This window comes from Malania oleifera, chromosome 12 (genome assembly GCF_029873635.1).
Source record: "Malania oleifera isolate guangnan ecotype guangnan chromosome 12, ASM2987363v1, whole genome shotgun sequence".
Lineage (NCBI taxonomy): Eukaryota > Viridiplantae > Streptophyta > Magnoliopsida > Santalales > Ximeniaceae > Malania > Malania oleifera.
The window spans coordinates 12,598,532-12,619,455 of record NC_080428.1 but is presented as its reverse complement, the minus strand read 5'-3'; the positions used below and the strand labels follow the sequence as shown (position 1 = coordinate 12,619,455).

Genomic DNA, 20,924 nt, shown 5'->3' with positions numbered 1-20,924 from the left:
CATGTTTTTATTCACTAACCAAAGATGAAAAAGTAAATTCACTTTTATTTCTCTCCTTTTTTTTCGACATGTTATGTTCCAAATATAATAAATTTTAAAAAAGAGTTTCTCTGAAACAAATTAATTATAACTATGATGCAATAATTCTTCACTTTTAACTTCTATATAACAAACACTGAATTAAAATTTTGATTTGTAAGACCAAAAAGCATGATGTCACTGGGATTGTGATTTGCAAGGGTTTTCTGGTAAATAAGGCAATAAATAGCATTCCAAGGATTGATAATACAGAACATGCTGTTTCAAAACCAAAAGCAATGTTTCACTGGGAGCAGAAATTCCTGTGTTCATTGGCAGAAGTACAGTCTAGAGCTTCAATTTACCAGAAATACCAAATTATTCAGAATAAATGGCATGGACAAGGTTAGTTCATTGGCAGCAGCAGTCTTCCAGGTCCCAAAATGCAGAGAGATGGAAGCAAAGAGACTGCTCAAGAAAATTTGCATTGCTTGTATCCTTGATGAGTACCGTTGTCCATGGTAAAGGGGCAAGGAAAACCCTCCATTCCTCATTTCAGCTACACTAACTGACCCCACTAATGCATGAAAAGAGCATGCCTCGTAATGCTCTACATTATCGAATGCTTTGCAATTCAAGCAGAATATAAACAGACATTTGTTTCAAACAAGAAAGAACGACTGCTTCAAAGCAGGTTCTGCCAGTTACAGCCAGCCCAGCACAATCCCTACTCTAAACTAGTGACTTCTCCACAAGGGGGAGCATAGACCTTTGCCAATGTGATAGCCACGCACGATTATACAGGGATAGCAGCAACACAAATAAAAGGACAATTAGTCAAAAGTCCTCTCTTCCTCCTGCGCCCAAACAAAAATTTCAACACCCAACAGCTTTGGGGATGCATGGCATATCCTGCGGCAATCTATTTACTAAACCAGGCACAAAAAGCTGTCACAACCAGAAAGAGACCCAAAACACAAGATGACAGTGGAACCTTTGAAAAATTACCTATATTCGGTAAATTGCACCAAGAAAGAAGAAAAAAGCACGCTCTAAACAGGATTTGAAGTATCAGGCACCCCTTCTTCCTGAAATTCGGAATCAAAAGGAAATCCATCATGCACAAATTATGGGACTACAGAGAGAGAGAGAGAGAGAGAGCTCCAAGAAGCAAGGGATATTTCATGGTCATTGGCTAAGCTTTCACTGCACAAGTGTATTTATTAATCTACTAAAGAATGCATACTAGCAATTAATTTAAATCTCCTTGGGTGAGTCCAGCTATTCATCCTTGATATGTTCATGCTTTCAGAATGTGTGGAGAGGCAGGGATGCAACCCAAGACAAATCCAGGACCTGAAAGCCAGTGGGGGCTGAGTGGTTTGTGCCATGAACGAGACAATTCTTTAAAATTTTATTTATTTACTTTATAAGATTGAAGTTGTCATAGTTATTCATTTATAATTATAAACTATTACATTATTACTTTATACGTAGCATTGGAGTACTAATAATAATAATAATAATAATAAAAAGTCAAATTTTCACTACATTCATTTCGAAAAAAAAAAAACACACTTAACAATTGCACTCAACAAGTTTTCACGTTTAGGAATCGCTCCATAATAAACTTATTCAGAATGCTATTGAACTTTTTCTCTTGATAAAAGTGACTAAAAGATCATTTATTTAAGAATTTAGGATTCAATATGGAAAAAAAAAAATAACAATTAGGGTTCACTTTCAAAATAAGATTCTAATAAAACAATTCAATGTTCTAAAATATATTATGAAATTTTTATAGATATGGACAGGAATCTAGGAATCTAATTGATTAAATTAGCTTCAAATAAAAACTAAATAAATAAAGTTAAATTAGCTCCCAAATCTTATTTATTTAGACTCAAAAACCCTTTTTTGAGTGGGTGTCATTCTTCCTGCTACACTAAATATTACATATGTATTATTATTAGTTTTTTTGTGAACCAAAAGATGCAACTTGATCATGTGTGGCCCCTTTACGAAACACCTACGCGACATGCAGGCCATCACTTATCACCACAACATTCAGACCCATAAACAACCAAAGCCACAAGCTCTGACTTTAGTTCATTGTAGCGCACAAGCATCTCAATTTAGCAGTAGCAGTTTGGGTTGTTTAAAAGAAATGTTGGCTCAAATATCAGTAATGCATGCCCAAACAAATTGGACACTTGTGCCAGAAATTCCCCAAATTGGTTTGCCATTTGCATAAAGGATATAACTAACAACTCGAAGTTGAATAGTACCCTATTCCTGTAACAAATCTTGTGAGAAAAATGTTGCTAAATTTATACCATCCGCCTTTTTTTCCCTTTATATGTGCCTAGTCTGCGGACAAGCTATACCATCACCTTTTAGAAAATTCTAAGGGAAATGCCTCTACTTATTATTCTGAGGGTGGAAGAAAAGATAAAGCTAAAATTGTTAATCAAATGTTGATGCAAGAGCTACCATACATATGGTATCCAGCCAAAAAGTAGGTGATGCCTCCCAAAAACAGGTGCAAAGGCAAGATGGTGGATCATGAATATCAGACACCAGCATTAGCATCTCAATAAACAATAGCATAAACTATCCAGTTCATAAAGTACTGCAAATAATTAGTACACACAACAGTTCACAGAAAAGTGATAAATTATCACTGGACCACCAGTCTTCTGTCAAAGCTCATTAAATTTATTCAAGGATATCTTCCCTACTAAGCCAGCAGAAACCAATTAATTTGATGCCAACACCATTCAAGCTATCACTCATGGCAGTAGAAGAACCAAAAGGATTTACTCACTTTTGTAAATTTCTTGGTTCACCAAGAAACAGCCTAAAAAAGGAGCCACCAGAAAAATACAACTCCATTGTTGAACTAGTAAAGATATTAAATTACCTTGAGATTCAAGTTTCAGAGTTTTATAAAAAAATAATTGAAAAATAAAATATCATTTTGGGAAATTATTTACAATATAAAATGTTCCCAGGAAATATTATCAGCATACCACATATCCAATGGAAAATACAATTTTAATGAATCTATAACACTTCTTCCACTTTGTAAGCAGTGTTCCAATTTAGATGGGTTTTTTTTCTTTTAACCAAGTGAGTTATTTTCCTTGCTTAAAATTCTCCTAGAAACCTAAAATTTTGAACATATGACATTTTCCAAGAGGCCTCCCATGAAACAAGCAGAACCTTAGTATGCTTACTTACTCCCACCATTTGTCAGTGACTAATAGCCTACACGGTATATGATAACATTTTTAAGGTCACTTCTTCTTTTTTCTCATATTATTTTTATGCTGATTTCTTTTTTGAAAGAGGGATGACGGGAAGGAAATTGAAAATAAAAACCAGAGGTAAGGAGTTGTACAGAGAAGAGACAACTAAATGAAAGCTTAAAATATGGAACCTTATTGCTAAATCGGGCTATTATCAGGGATAACGCCAACAGGGATTGCCCCGATTTTCGTTGGGATGTTATTTGAAAGACGGGACCAATTAAAATGGATTTTTTCACTCAAGAAGTAATGCAGGAACATATTTTGAGCATTGATTATATCTCCCAGAAGGGAGAAGTTGATGATCACTAACAGAAGTATCCATTGTAAAGAGGCTGCTGAAACTGTCTAGCATCCCCCACTGTGCGATGTGCTGACAAGAGAGGACAGTTTTCGGAACTTCACTTGAATAAGGTGTGCATAGGGCTACCACTGGGTCTATAAGGAGTTATGTTCCTGGAGGGGCATAAATTCCCCTACATAAAAGGCATAAATTTATTGTATTAACAATCTTCCCCTTTTTTGTCTTTTGCACTTTGGTTGGCACCCTATCTTGCCCTCTTAACATTCTTTCCTTTGTTTCTATATATAAAAAAATGACAACCCCATCCTCCACACTCTTGCCAAAATAACACGATTCAAATCTAGTAGGCGAGTCAAAGTGAGCATGAATCAACCATTAATCAGTTCATTCTCAACTAAGTTCATGATTTTCAATTTGCCCCATCCAATTCACAACTCAAAGGAGGTAAATATCTGGCAAGGCAACAGATCCTCCTTAAAGCCAACTTGCAAAAAAATTATTTATTTTCATATAGAAATTCAAAAAAAGGTCTGGCACCCTTCCCCAAGTGCCTTTGGAGTTGACCCAATGAACAAAATCCACTAGTGTTTATCTCTCTTTTGAGTTCTGAAAATTTTAAGGCGTGTTCACGTGTGGAAAATGATTTTTCATTTTTCATTTCTAGTTTTCCAAATAATTACAAAACTGTCACCTTATTTTCAAATTTTCAATATTGGTATATTTTTTTGGATAAAAAATATATATTAACAAGGGAAGAAAACATGGTACAACAAGAGGAGAACAAGAAGAAAACAAGGTACAACAAGAGGAGAACAAGATGCCCTCCTAAAAGCAAAGGAAAACTACAATAAGCTACACTAAATCTGCTCCTCCAATCCCTTTGAAGGTTGGACAGCGACAATAAAAGATGTTTTCCAAGTTTCATATTAGAAATATTGGGAAACTGGAAAACAAGGCAAAAATTTTGTAATTATTTGAAAAACTGAAAATAAAAAAATATAAGTTGTTTTCCAGGACTGAACAGGCCCCCTTGTGATTCATGAAAGTTTCCTATATTTTTTTTTTTGTGAAAAATATTATTAAGAGAGGTTACAAACAGCAGAGGACCAGATGTCCTAAACAATACAAAAGCAACAGTAAGAAGCTAACAAATAAAATAATAATAAAGCCCTTCAATCACGTTGAACGTTAAGTTCATCAATCAACTGCAATCCTCTAAACAATCCAAAAGAAATGCAATGAACCCAACTCCATATCATATCAGATGACATCACTCTCCCATCAAAGATCTGCATTCCAATCAATAACGCCATACAGTAGAAGCATAGCATGCTTTCACAGTATCTTCCCCTCCATATGTCGTCTAAAACCCTTACAAACTTTTAGATAAAAAAAATTCACCAACAAAGATAAACCCAATCCTCAAGAGTGCAGAAATGAACGATGATGTGAACCGAACTGCCCTTAAAATCGTCTTGGAAAGATCTCCATTTTTTTATCAACAAAATGGTTCCCATCATCTTTCAAATCATAATCAAATTTCAACACCAATAAATCATCCTACAAATGAAAAAAAATCATCTTTAACCTTCTCCGTAGTACGAAAATATGTGCTCGGTCACATCCCAAAAGGAAAACTCAATGCTTATTTTTAGACCTTCATAAATGGTCTTTTGTTCTCACACTGAGCCGTTGAACTTTCATTCATGCCCCATTTCTTTGCTAATTAAACTTATTCTCAATCCAATGCGTCCAAAGTCCAAAAGATATTTTCCCCATCATCTAGGTTCAAACTAAATCAATAAAAGCAAATATCCTTTTCTCAAACATCTGGTCACCTAGTTCACTGCTCATCTAGGTCAGATCCAGAGGAAGGCACAATCAAGCTTGTTCTTGATCTGGGGCTACCAGCCAAATGTTTACCCTGCTATTGTTCAAATTCGAACTGAACAATCAAATTTTTTTTTTCCACTATTGTTCACTTAATTTGCTGCTCATCCGAGTTGAACTATCAAAAGGAAGACAATCACTTGTGACATCAGTCATCAGACATGGACCGAGTGGGCTAACGAGCACAATCTTTCATGAGATTATTTTACCACAAGCTACATGACAGATGGGCCTCACTGTTTAACTGTTTGAGCCAAACTCCATCAAGGTGCAGGCCCATTAGAACTTTCAGGCCCAACATTCTTCTCATCATAAAGCCTACTAATATTTAAAGTTGAATTCAAACTTTACCAAAATTTGGGCCAAAAATCTGCCCAAATGATCTCACCTTACCCAATAGAACTTGACACCTTATCCATGGCAGCAGACACGAAATCTCCATTGTAGACAAATCCAGCATTATTTTCCAGCATCTTCTCTAAATTTGTTCTGGATTGATAGGCAATGAAAATACACTCTTTCCTCCATTACTAAAATCAATCCAACAAATATTTTGTTGAACCATACTAAGTGCATCTCAAGCCAAAAGTTTTTGAATCATTACCCTTTGAAGCAGAGCTCTCATTCCCCAAATCACCACACACCAACTCCTTCAAAGCAACGTAGAAAGACCACTAACCTGAAGCATCAACGCCTTATAAATAGTTTAAAAATCCTAGTCTTTATTTGTTTGATTCTCTTAAGAAATAGTTAAGTAGGCAGAGATAAGTATTTGGGTATGATCATATTTTAGACCTTTAATATTTCGAAGGCTAGTTATTTTTACTCATTTAACCAACATATTAATATATTATGTACACACATTATTGTATATATAAAGTATGTACGTACACATACACAAAAAGGTATGTATATTAGAACACAGGATCATTTCAACATTCATCAACCCTAATATATTTTGTTTGTTTCATATATTTTCATTTTGTTTCTAGACAATGTTTAGAATTTGTACTGAATCTTACAACTCAATTCAACTCAATCTCTATTCTTAATTGACAATTTGAATTTTATTTGATGACTATGATCTTCTAATTTTCCTAATCTACTCTCTTGGAATTGTTATAACCTTTAACTACCAGCCAGAATCCAAAGCACCTGAACCGTACACCTAATCCTAATTATCCTTCCTCCTCCCTAAAAACAAGTGGGAGACTTTGTACTGGAAAGAATTTGCAAAAAGCACCAGAAAAAGGATTCCTAAAACAATGCAAAATTGAATGGGGGAACTGGAATCTATACAACAGTGTAATTGGGTTGTTCATGGTGGTGTCGTAGATTGAAAGGTAGGGGTGAAAAGGGTTTAGGATGGTGTAGGTGTGGGACAAGATGATCTGTTTCCACGAGCAAGATAATTCCATTATAATTCACCTCTTTGGTATTTGATGCAGTTTATTCTTGTAATGTACTTGCCTTATTAAATAATAAGTGAGGTCAAAGCAGACATCAATGCATACTGTTAATGAGGTTTTGGCAACAAGTTAGAAAGAGGTCGGGAAATGTCAGAAAGTGGGGATAGTCCATCTCCCATCCTATACCCCTTATCACCCCTCTAAGGATGAGCCTTGGGGACCAATTTCAGAATTGAGAAGAGAGGTCTCTCTCATTAGATTAATATCAGACCATTCAGTCTACTTAACCACGATGTTGCGTTTGGGAACATGGATTTCGGATCTTGGATTTGGATTTTGAGTGGATATGGACAAATTCGAATACAATTTTATATTACATCTTATCCAAATCCAAGGTCTCTCCAAACACAGGGTAAATATTAATTAAAGAATTTTTAATAATAATTCAGCATGTGATAACTTCATAAATACCTGTTCCATTGGTTCACTGTTATCAGTCTTCTGTTCAGGCTCAGCATCTTTCAGCTCCTCATCAGCTTCATTTTGACCATCCGTGACCATCATTTTGTCATATTTGGCATCTCCATTGCCAGTTATGACATCAATATCTGCAATCTTCAAATCTGCAGGAAGCTGACCTGACTTCAATGCCTGACCACCATTTGCATGGAACCAAAACCACAAAGATGTCAATATGTTGAACAGAAAAAATAAAAGGCTAGCAATCAAAAGATTACAACAAAATTCAAGATGCTTCTCCACATCTATGAGAGCAGAAGCAAAATAACAAAATTCAGAAGGCTATTCCATATCCACGAGAACAGAAATAAAAAAAGAAAAAAAAGCTAAAAGAAAAGGTTATTCAAAGACATTAAAAACATAATAAGGACTCACCTTTTCAAGCCTTGCAACCTCTTCAAGAGTTTGGGAATTCACAATGGCAGCCTGAACATAAATGGTGGAATATTGATTAAACACAATAAAGTAATCAAGAGAAAATTTAATATTATTTATATAATAATCATAGATCCACCTGAAACAAGTAGATTACAAGCAGTCATAGACTCATAAGCACTAAACATCAACAATCACAGAGATTGAAAAGTAACCGAAATAATGTGCTATTTAATCCATATTCACAATTCACAGTCAATAGACAGCAACTAATAAAGTCTAGAGAGAGAGAGAGATGGTTCAAAAAGTTTCTCTTTTTTCCTTTTTCTTTTTTGGACTACCAACTGAATAAGAAGAAAATGCAGTCAAGAACGAAGTACATAGAACCCAGAAGAACATGGAACTCCTTGGTTTTTGAGTCTAAAGCTGTACTCTCATTTTCAGTTACTTACAAAATTTTACTCATAGATAGGTTGAAAAATCCAAGTCCAAATTTCACATGGGAAACTAGAAATACAAAACATTTTATTTACAAGATATTGGCCCCCCACAGGATCATTGGTAAAGAGACACTTGCGATAAGCTCTCGTTCTCTCTCTCTCTCTCTCACAAAGTTTTCTGTATTGCACATCTCACTCTTGCAGTTCATTATGGTTGTGTTAATTCTTGACGCCAGGGGCTCTTTCAATCCAAATCAAAGAGAAATCCTTTGATCTGAGATTGGATAAAGTGGGGGAGGTTCCCGCTTTGTTCGTTCTTGAGAAAAATCAGCAATGTATTCAGTGGGTAAGACTTTCATCAGTTGTGGTAAATTTGGTTTTAGCATGGCTTTTCATAGCTTATTGGAAGTTTGGGTAGGGGTTTTAGAAGCTTTCAGGTGGATTTTTTTTTCAAACAAAAGGAAGTATTTTAGATGGAAAGAAGAGAAGGTACAACATGCAGGTAATTTACAAACGCTTACCATCGTAGTTGACCAAGCTCTTCAAATTCGCTAATTTCCTTAGCCCCTTCATCTTTCGACCTCTGCCGCCATCCACACGCACTTCATTTCCTCCCATATCACTTAACTTTACATCCATTTTATGCAAAAGTTTATGAGCTTTTAACTCCTTAAGAATCTCCTCCACAGGTGTAGGCAGAATTCCATCCCTGTGCTGTAACTCGTTCACCAACCCGTCATTATCACGAAAAGAAACTCCCTCCAAACCTTCCAACAGGGGTGGATGGGGACATAAGATAATCTCATATTTCATCGCAGGAATCAGAATTGTACCCATATGTTCTTGAATCTCATCCAAAAAGCCCCCACCACAGTCACGCTCACTAATATAGTCACTTTTGAATCTGAAAAATCCCCCCATTTCTTTACCACCTTACTACCAGCCTCATTACTACATCCAACCTTCTTAGCATGAGGGTCTTCCACAATACTAAACTCTCCTTTAGAATCTTTCCTTAGTAACTTTGTCACTGATTCACCAGAATTTTCTCCTGAATCTTCAAATACCTTCTTTATTTCAGCACCCAAACAAGCTGCCTTCTGACAAGCATAAACCTTATCACCTTCAAATCTATCAACATAAAGATGACAATCATCAGATTTTTCCCCCAACCCAGCTTCTTCTTTTTCACTCTTTTCCACACCACCTTCAAAAAACTCCTCAGAACTTGACACAATCTTAACACCACAATCTTGTTTCAAATCTAATCTGTTAGCATTGTAAGTTTCCTTTGACTCATGGTCAGTATGAGTCTATGACTCATATCTCAGAGAACTGGGGGCTGAATATAAATTCCAATTAGCAGAGGGTATTAGAGTCATCCTTCCCTCTTTCCATCTTTTGAGACGTTAGGAGCAACATTTTGGGCCTATCCATTATCCAGACCAACAAGGAGGTACTCAGGTCACTATTTCCCCTAGCATGGACCTGATTATCCTCCTACACCCATAAGAGGAAAGCCTCCATTTGGATCTAAAATAAATCCCAAATCAACCTTTCATAAACATTAGGCCTATACACATAATTGGCCCAATTTAGTTAGAAGAAATACTTTCTTTTTCAATTACTTGGGCCAAGCTCAAAATTTGAAGCATGCAGCCTAACCCAATTCTCTTCACCACCTCCTCCCCAAACACAACCCTAGCTGCCTCTGTCAGTGCTTCAGCTCCATCCAAAGCCCTAGTTTCCTTCCCGTTCTCGTCGATCGAATCTGACTTATTTGCAATGGCCCTAGGTTCGTGTAGATGCATCGCACCTCTACACTGCTGAAAAACAGCTCTTCTTTCCTGAACACTACACCCTGATTTCCTGAATGAAATTGATTACCGCAACCCTCACCTTCACTCTTTTTTTGCCTTCCAACATCACCTGACTCCATGATCTGAGACATGAAGAGCCATCAACACCTACACTCCCAAAATAGACCTAGCCGAATGGATAAAATCCATTAATTTGAATCATATTTAACCCACTTAAATTGATTCATAACTTATCCATATGTTAAATGAAACAAGTAGTTTTAAAAAATTGTTATTCGCCCTTAAATGGGTCAGTTTGCAGATATCAAGTTTTATCCAATGCATAATCACCAGCTCGTTAACAACCTCTAGGTCTGCCCCACACCCCCACTCAAACTCAAGCCAAATACTCAATCCTCATGATTAAAAAAACCCTGGATTCATGATTTGAAATTTGAAAAAACAAATTATAATTTTGTAGTTGAGTATTAAATGTTTAACAATTTGCCATTTTGATTAGGCAATATAGGCTTCTACTTTTGTGATTGGTCATTAAATGTTTAACAATTTACCAAATTATAATTTTAAAAATAACTTCAATTATTATGCTACGAAATAAATTGTTCATCGGATAATTAAAAAAATTATCATTGGGATGGGAATGACGGATTATCCAATTTAAACCGCCATAAATCTGTCTCTTAATAGAGTCGGATATGGATTGTAATTTCCTCACCTGACAATCTGCCTAATCCATTGCAGATTATTCAATTTGATTCGATTCGCTTTGCCAGGTCTATCCTAAAATTCTCATGAAAATCCTTAGCTATCTCGCAAAAATCACTCACGAAGCTTCGCCACCCATCTCCTTTGCACCACTAGGAATAAAACTGAATTTCTTCCCCTACCACCCCAACCCTAACTCCAAATACTTCCCACCTTCGCCAACCTAATTGACATCCAATACTTTATGATTCCCATTTGAACATATCAAAATCCCCTTCACATGTGACCAAAATTAGACAACACATCAAAAATACCAGACCATAACCTCTCTATAAAACCTAACCCACCTATTACAAGAGGCATATTCTCTACCACAAGTAAGGATGACATCACCCTATCCTCGTCTAAATGCAAGTTGAATGATTTTCCTTGATTTGGATTCATCATTTCAATATAGCCTACCGCAAGAGAATCCATAGCACCGTACCCATGAGAGGGAAGGATGAACATTTCAAGAGAGAGAGAGAGAGAGCAAAACATGCCTTTCATCACCTCATCACTTTCAGGTGGATTATGAGAATTACTAGATGGAGATTCATGCGACAAGTGCAGGAAAGTTTTAGGAATTAAGGCATGGATGGAGACAAGGAGTGGGGTCTAAAGGCAACGGGTGGCTTCAATTTGTGGAAGAATTTAGAGTTCTGTGAGATCTTTTCTTCATAGAGCTGAAGGTGAAGATAGCAAAAAGTTAAGTGAGAATTGCTCTTGGAGTTTAGTGGTTTCAGGAAGAAATGATGTTGTTGGAGATCATTCAAAGAGTGTGTAGGAGGTTGGAGATAATTCAAAGAGTGTGTAGGAGGTTGGAGTTTTAATAGAAAGGAAGTTTGTAGACGATTGGGAGGAAGATGCAAGAGGAAGCCCTTCAATCTTCATCACATGAAGTGATTAAGTCATAGAGAGTAAGGATTGGGGTCGAGGTATTGATTCCATAGGCAGCTAGGGTTTCCTATGTGGAAAAAAGGAACAATGAAGGCTTGGTGAGTTGGACTTGGGTCTCTAATGATTATTTTAGATTTGGGCCATATTTTAGACAGCAATGGAGGCCCTTTCACTGATGGCCCAGACTGGTAAGTAGGTTTGTGATCAGAATGAAGTTATTAACCTTGGGCATGTTAAATGAGAAGAATAGTCTTCCAGGTAATCCTTAGCTAAGGCACCCTAATGGGAGGCCCAAAAACCTACACTTAGAGCCCAAAATATCCTAGTCAGTTGTCAAGCTCCCATTTTGAATGAAACCCATACTCATTCTTAAAAACTCATGATGTGGTTAGGTTTCATCAACCTTCTGCAGAATCTGTGTTGGCCTAACAAGGCTTAATCTCGTTTTGATGATAACAAATAAAGATTACTTAACATGGTCGTTTGAGTTAAGTTTCAAGGCTTAGCGTTGTTGAATATGCTTGAAGAGCTTGAATGAAATTCACACTGAAAGCTAGGAGCTATGATGAACATAAAGCTTCAAGTCATGAGAGATATGACGATTATTGAAGATTTGCTTAAAGCTCAGAAGGATATGAAAAGATCCATCACATGAAGACTTAAGACTTTTAGATAGTTGTATCTTGTGAAAGTCTCATGCAAGTACTTCAAATTTCAATATTGTTGATTAAAGCTCTTAGGATAAATCATTGACTTAGAAACCTATTTTAATCATGGAAAATATTTTCATAAAGTCTCAAATATGTTTTCCAAATTATACATTTAATTTTTTTGGAACCAAACTATGAAACACATTAAGTGGCCAGATTGTCAAGCGACTGATGATTCATCATTAGGCGACTGATGTTCTACTGACCTTGGTTTTAAACGAACAGTATAGGAACAAGCGACTGACCTATTGTACCCAATCAACTGACCCAGTACTGACTTTCAGAATGCGCTAATTTTAAAAGAGCTCAAGCGACTAACCCCTCCTGTCAAGTCGACTGACACCTATGTTTTAAACTTTTAACAGCGCTGAAAGTGTTTCCAAATTTGATTTCTTGGTTTCCAAACTCAGAGAAGACCTAGGGAAAACGGTAAGAAACCCTAGTACACTATATATATGTATTATTCTCACATATTAGGGTAACACACAACATACATACAATTCAAATCTTTGAGATATATTGCTAAAAGCGATTCTGAAAGTGCTGCTGTGTTCTTGCTGATTTTCATACGAAATTATGATTCAATCTTTCAAATTCCTCACTTGATAATCAGAACCCTGGTGATATTATTCTGAGCTTCAAAACTATATTGATTTTGATTGAAGTATATTGATTCTAACTAATCTGCTCTTTTGAGAGTATTTCATTGTACGAACAAAGTTTGTTTCTTTGTTTTTGTTTTGACAATTCAGGATTGTTGAATCGTTGCCTAGCAAGAGGGTTGTTCTCGTTAGAGAGGCGGCTCCACCTTGAATGGAGAGAGGCTTACTTCACCTAGTAACGAAGTGGAAAGGAAATCCTCACAGCGGGTTGCTTGAGGCAAGGACGTAGGCCGCTGGCCAAATCTTGTAAAAAATCTGGTGTTCAGCTCTTCTTCCCTTAACTTTTTACATTCTTGCAAGATTATAAATTGTGTGTATGCTTAATCATTGAGAACTTGTGGATATTGGGAATTTTCTGGAATATTGATTTTGGTTGTGTTTGAATCGAGGAACTATATTGGTTGTGATTGTTGGATTGAAAATCAGATTAGATTTAATTACTAAATTTCTGAATACAAAAGCTGAGGTAAAACAAGTGTGTTTGATTATTCTATTGAGGCAAAAATTGCAAAATACTTGAGATTAATTTATTGAAATTGTTTCTTGAAACTATTATTATTTTTGCTCAAATACTGATTCTGAATATTGCTTAATCATTGAAGCATTGTAATTTGGATTTGGATAGTAATCTTACATTTACATTCATATTCATATTCATATCTAGGATTCCCGATTGGTATAGTACGGTCGCTTATTAGATCTTTGTGTTGTGTGATTGTTGTAATCTAACTTAAAAGGATAACAATAAACTAAAATTCTGCAAAGCAAATTTTAATTACCCAATTCACCCCCCTCCCCCCTCCCCCCTCTTGGGAATACATCCTAATTTCAATCTAGATGACAATGCCATAATGCATCGCTCATCTTCACGTCAGTTCCAAAGTGGCCTACTCTAGAAATAGAAGAGGGTAAGAGGCGAATTAGAAAGGTTAGATTCCAAAATTTCAACGAGTATAATAGAAGGAGAGATTTCTCTTGTAGAGGAGTGGATTGTCAGTGGGCGGACTATCAGGGATGAAAAGGGGGAGTTTCTTCTAACAATCTTAATTCTTGTGAGGATGAAATTAAGGGAATTACTGTTAGGTTGGAGGGAAATGCATCTAATAAGTAAAGTCAGATAATTGAGTCAAACAGTTCATGCTCATCGTAAGAAAGAGCAAGTGGGTTTCGAAATGAGGAAAAATTTTGAACATAATCAAGATGCTTCTAGTTAGAAAGGGAAAAAAATCTTAAAGAGAAATTCAGAAGCTACTAAGTATAGTGGAGGAGCCAAATGGGGAGAAGGCTAGGCATTTGCAAGGAAAAAAAAGGTGGAGGGATGTTCCAGACGATGATAATGCAGGCAGTAGTAATTGTGAATGTGATAGGGGTTTCTTTTTGGATGAGATTTGAGATCAGCAAGGTTATTCTTCTGAGACTTCTTTTGATTGTCTTGGGGACTTATCTCATGTGCCATTGCCTCCGATGGAAGGATTGGGGGGGATTAGAATTTTTGAAGATGATGGTTCAATTAAAGAGCAAATAGTTACTGATGGAATACTGCCCACCCCATTCAATAGATTCCTAGGAAGGACCTTCGAGTGCAAATTTCATTGGATAATTTGGGCCCTTGATTGTCTGATTGTGGAGGAAATGAAGTTCAGCCTGATGGTTGTAAATCTTAAGGTTATGATTGGTTCACAGAATAGCTATTCCTTGGAATAAGATAGAATACATAGATAAAATTGTGACTAGAGGGAATAGCCACTCCTTATATATTTCTTATTATTTCATTCAACATGTAAAAAGGAATAGGCATCTCATGGTGAAATTTAGAAATAGTTATTCCTTGTCATGGATTCATAAAAAAGTCTGAGATGTTATTTGCTTTATGATAACAACATTTTTTTTTTGTATAATTAATTGTAAATAACTTATTATAACTAATCTATTCCAAGCAACAGGCAATTCAAGGCCAAACACAACCTAACATGAAGGATTAGAGGGAATTAGCTATTTTGAGTGTTCGATGAATTATGATGGAAAGGTCTAAAACTAAGGTTTTCTTGGTTAGTTTTAGTTTTATGTGTTCTGTATTTCTCTCTTTATTTTTCCTTTTAATTTATTTTTGTTTTCAGTTTTCTTTTTGAAGATTTTGTATCCTCGCACTGATTATATATTATCCTCCTCTCAATGTATGTTCTTTTTAATCAAAAAAAAATGCAAAAGAAATTTATAATTCCCCAGTCAAGGGGGACATGACTTTGGGAGTGGATCCATTAACAAGAAAGACAATATATGCAACATGTTGCTAGGAATGGAAAAATACTTTTAAATTTGATTGTTGGGTTCCATTGGGATCATTTGTTGACAGATATGGTTACCACACATTGATGGATTTAGGTATTAAAAAGAAGTTAAGCACAAATCGGTTGTTGATGTCATTTGATGTTATCATAAATTGGCAAGCAGTTTCCTCTCTAGACCTTATCAAGTTGTGGCAAATTATAGCTACCATCTGTATTAGTGATCTTTTTTATAAGTCACGCACACGCAAAAATGCGAAAACAGCAGTACAAAAGAACACATCAAAGGTCATAAAAAATACTGCAAAAAAATGCTAGTCATGGTGGAAAAGCTCCCTCCCTCTCTCGTGTGTTCGATGCCATGGAAGTTCTCACAGTGGCCGATGTTGAAACAACAATCAACCCAGGTCGAAGGTAAATTTTTCAATCTACAATTAAAAAGGTTGGAGACGTCGTGTCCTTGCTTGTGGGTGAGAACAATGTCTCTCAGAACAAGTGGGTTAGGTTTCCTAGAGGGGTTGTGTCTTGGTTTGCTAATGGCTTGTCTACCTTCTGTCAAATGCAAAATGGGTTTTGATTGGTTTGATTGGGTGTCACCAAGCTCCGGTATCGATTAAATGGACGAAGGTAGGAAAGTATATGGAATTAGGGTTGGAGTGGAAAGGGAAGAACTTTTCAGTTTATATTCCTTGGGGTGAAAAAGGTAATGGGTGGCAAAGCTTCACAAGTGTCTTCTACAAGTTAGCAAAGGATTTTCGTGAGGAAAGTGGAAGTGTAGGTGTAGAAAACTCTCCATGACTCAAATCATGGAGTCAAGTGGTGTTGGGAGGCAAAAATCATGAAGGTGATGGCTGCAGTAGTCAAGTCCATTCCGTAAAGTATGGTCTAAAGGTTGGGAAACAAGAGTTGTGTCGTCAGTATGGAGCCAAGCTACTTCTGAATGATTCTAGGGCCACTACATATCAATCGGCTTCGATCAACAGAAGCAAGGAGGAAGCTAGAGTTTCCAATGAAGCAGAGACAATCAAAGAGGTGGCTAGGGTTGTGTTTGTGGAGGAGGCAGTGAAGAGGATTGGGCCGATATGCATGCTTCTCATTTTGGACCTAGCCAAGTAATTGATAAAGAAGGTATTTTATTTTCACCTAAACTGAGCCAAATATTTGAAAAGGCCCAATGTTTAGAAAAGGGTGACACGGGCTTTAATTTGGATACAAGGGAAGGTTCTCCTCGAATAGGCTCCCCACAAAAGGTTCCAAGCATAGTAGTCAAAAGTGTGCCTCAAGCACAACACGCAGTGGGGCAACGAGGCTAGCACCTCATTACTGTTGAGGCGAGGCAACCTTTAAGAGCGCAGGAGGGCGCACTGACGTGCCAAGCACAATGAGTCCCACCTTGAAATTTTTGAAGCTATTAGCCAATTAATAAAGAAAATGTAGCCAGAACGAGCCCTGGCCCTCTTCCAACAATCCGGCCTTTGACTTGAACCAGCCCTACTGCCCTAGCCCTTTGTCTTCGACTTGAACCAACAAGATTCATCTTCAACCCTTCAAACCAGCACGAAACCAATCGAAACCCTTCTTCTTCTTCGACCCTCAACCCTTCGAAGTAGAACGACACCAGCAAGAGCCCTTTGTGAGTTCGTTTTCGAGCCTTTGAACCAGCAGGAGCTCCAAGAGTTTGTCCTTGAGCCTTCTTTTACAGTTCTTCTTCAGTTCTTCTACTGCCTGCTGCCTGCTGCCTGCTGCTTCTTCTTCTAATATTATATGTAATTAATTATGTAGTTTAATGCAAGTTTATAACTAATATATAACATTTTTTTAACTGAATTTAGCTGCTGTTTTGTAATTTGTTTGGAAATGCAGACAAATAATACATTTTTTGGAAATATATTATACATTGCTTTTGAATTTAGGATAACAGGTCTTAAATAAATGGATTCTAGAAATGGAAACTCTGCCTCTGCAAAGAAATATCCTGCATGGAATTATGCACATTTGGATGATCAAAAAAATAGAAATAATTTGACTTGCAATTTTTGTGGCAAAGTCACAAAGGGAGAAATATTTCAGGCAAAACAACATATTGTTGAAAGATTTCGAAATGTAAAAGAATGCTCCAAGTGCCATGCTCATGTACGTGAGGAGTTTAGGGAGTATGTGTTGAAGAAAGATATAGAGGAGAAAAATGAGTTCTTGCCTTAACTTTGATGACATAAATCATTATGGTGAAGATGAAGAGGATGAAGTTCAAGAAATTGACTCTCGCGGCAAGAGAGTGCTTAGTAGTCGAAGTCTAAGTCGAAATCGAAGTTCATACCAATCCACCTTGAAGAAACCAAAACATAAGGGGCCGACTTGCTTTTTACTCCTAATCCAAAGAAAGTGGTTCAAGCTAGGAAAAAAGAAAATGGTTTAAGCTAGGAAAAAAGGGAAGATGAAGCAAAAATCAATAAATGAGGCGTGCAAGAAAGAATTAAGACAAAAGGCAATGGCAAATTTTGCTAGGTGGATGTATGATGCTAGAATACAATTTAATGTTGTACGTTCGGACAGCTTTGCAGTGGCACTTCAATCGATTGGGCAAAATGGTCTTGGAATAAAGCCGCTTAGCTATCATGAAGTGAGAGTTCCTATCCTAAAGCAGGAAGTTAGTCGAATGAAAGAGTTGATGAAGGTCCATATGGAGGAATGGGCAAATAATGGATGCTCGATTATGTCTGATGGTTGGAGAGATTCGATTGCTAATAAAGACATAATAAACTTCTTACTGAACTCTCCAAGGGTATCAGTGTTCATCAAGTCTATTGATGCTTCTAATATTGTCAAGAATGCAGATAGAATGTACAAATTACTTGATGAGATGGTCGAGGAAATTGGAGAATCAAATGTGATTCAAGTAGTAACCGACAATGCTTCAAACTATGTTGCAACAGGTAAAAACTTATTTCTAGAACTACATTCTATAGTATATATATTATTATTTTAATATTTTAATAGCTTCACTCCTTGATTTATGAAAAGAGAGATTGTTGGAAGCAAAGAGGCAACATTTATAATGAACACCGTGTGCTGCCCATTGCCTCGATTTAATATTGGAGGATATTGGGAAGATGCCTTCAATTCATACAACTTTGAAATGGGCAATATCTTTAAATGGTTATATTCCGTGTCGGTGTGGTGAACTTGATGAGTCCTTGGAGGAAAGGAGTTACTAAGGCTTGTAGTTACAAGATTTGCAATTGCCTTCATCACTGTTCGTTCGATCCACCTTCAAAAGAACAACTTGAGGAAGATGTTTACTTCTGAAGATTAGAATACTTCTAAATGGGCAAAGGAGGCAGCTGGCGAAAGAGCAGCTAGTATTGTTTTGATGCCTACCTTTTGGAGTACCAGTGTCTATGCTCTTAAACTGACATGCCCACTTGTCTGTGTACTCCATTTGGTTGATGGGGAAAAGAAACCTGCAATGGGATACATTTATGCATTTATGAAGTAATGGATAGGACTACGAAAGCCATAGCTAAGGCTTTTGGTGAGAGAGAGGATAAATTCAAGGTGGCATTTGAAATTATTGACACAAGGTGGGGATGCCAACTCCATCAACCTTTGCATGCAGCTGCACACTACTTGAACCCAGAATTTTTCTATTCAAACCCCCACATTTCACAAGATGAAGAAATCATGGCAGATTTGTACAAATGTATTGCAAGGTTGATGCCAATCCTTGAAGTGCAAGATAAAGTTTTACATGAGTTGGAAAATTGCACTAGCACTAGTGGCCTCTTTGAAATTGATTTGGCAATGAGACAAAGGAAGATAAAAGCAACAGGTAAAGTGGCATTTTTACTACCTCTTTCTATCTAAAATTATTTTTTCTATTTAGCTAGTAGGTATTCATTTAAAATTTATTTTATAGCAGCGCAATGGTGGATGTCATTTGGATCATCAGCTCCAAACTCGCAAAAGTTTGCTGCAAAAATCCTTAGCCTCACATGTAGTGCCAGCCAGCTGCGAAAGAAATTAGAGCATGTTCCAATATGCAAGTCATTTGGATATCTTGGATTAAAGAACATGAACTACCAATCTACTGCTTTTTAGAATCATTATTTACTGTATTGCTTTAAACTTTTTGCAGCTTCATAGCAAAAGGAGAAATAGGCTAGCCAAACAACACTAGCATGATTTGGTATTTGTGAAATATAATCGAACTTTGAGGCGTCGATACAACAAGTGTGACACCATTGATCCCATCCTTCTAAAGGGCATTGATGATAGTATGAGTAGTTGATTGCTAGGATGGATGGCAATTCCGATGAGGATGATGAACTTGTGTTTGAAGATGATCTTTTGACTTGGGTCTCTGTTGCTAGAGCTTCTGTAAATAACCCCCCGCATCACACTAGATCAAGAATGAGTGCAAATATGTCATCATCTTCTAGAGGAAGAGCTTCATCTAACAGTGACTACAATGTTGGAACTTGTAGATGAGGATGAGATTCAAGTGGATAGTGCAGAGGAGACAGATAAGGAAAAAGATGTTGGAGAAGAAAATTCTGATGATGATAAGAAAGATGATGATATCCTGGCATACTTAGTTGATGATGAGTGATGACTGATGATTGAGGAGGATTTTTAGATTTTAGACATTGAAGTCTTTTATCATACTCTTTTCTTTGATGTTCAACTATGTTGATGCCTTTGGCCTTCGGCCTGGCAATTTCATTGAATTTCCAGTTTTGGTATTGGATATTTTGGCATTTTAAATTCTAACATTACTAGATGTGTTCATATATCAATTACCACCAAATAGGCATTCTACACAATTTTAATGCGCCTCACGAAGCCTTCCCCTCGCGCCTCCGCTCCTAATACCCTTTGTGCCTCGGTGGGCCTTGCGCCTCTGACTACTATGGTTTCAGGTGATATGCAGGTCCATGATTCAGAAATTAAGGACCCAAGTACTGCTATGTTGATTCTGGATATTGGACAGGCCCAAAATACTGCTCCTACTTCTCATAGGACAAGTACAGGGAAGGAGGAGGATACACCTTCCGGTAATGGAATTGTTGTTTGGCCTCAGGTTAATAGAAATATTACTCAGCCTCCAATTATTAAGAATATGAATAAAATTAATTACAATAATTTTTATTCTAACTATAATATTTTTACTTTATTTTATTTTCTTATTATTTTAATCATATTTTAATGGTCAATTTGGTTCAAGGACAAAGACAAGGTTTTGTTCAGTCAAGTTTTAAATTGTATTAGTTTTTTAAATAGTAACTAAACAGGTTGCTAGTTTTCGATCTTTAATTTTGTTTCTCATTTATGATTTCCGTTCTCATAACTTCTGAGACACCAAGTGGCCCTTAGATCTTCAAGAAAAAAAAATTATCTGCAAGCAATCATCCATCAAATTAAACATTCGGTTGCTAGAATCACAGGTCAACCAATTTTACCACTCAGGTGGAGAAAGGCAGGGATGATAGACATACGAAGACCTGACTCAGACCAATGTATTGGTTTTCTGGTGCCTA

General features: G+C 36.6%; 1 protein-coding gene across 4 annotated transcripts in view; it reads right to left on the bottom strand.

The window, feature by feature from the left end:
* Nucleotides 1-241: 241 nt before the first annotated feature.
* Nucleotides 242-20,924, bottom strand: part of LOC131144105 (U2 small nuclear ribonucleoprotein A') — a 32,316-nt gene continuing 11,633 nt past the window's right edge. The window contains exons 6-9 of one of the 4 annotated variants that reach the window (XM_058092494.1): nt 7,827-7,877; nt 7,404-7,583; nt 1,027-1,106; nt 242-947 (exon numbers count right to left, since the gene is read on the bottom strand). In XM_058092494.1, coding sequence (XP_057948477.1) covers nt 1,071-1,106; nt 7,404-7,583; nt 7,827-7,877 — 267 coding nt within the window. In that variant the 3' untranslated portion in view covers nt 242-947; nt 1,027-1,070. Of the gene's footprint in view, nt 948-1,026; nt 1,107-7,279; nt 7,584-7,826; nt 7,878-20,924 lie in introns of those variants that run through there. The other 3 variants (XM_058092495.1, XM_058092493.1, XM_058092492.1) reach the window with 3 other exon arrangements.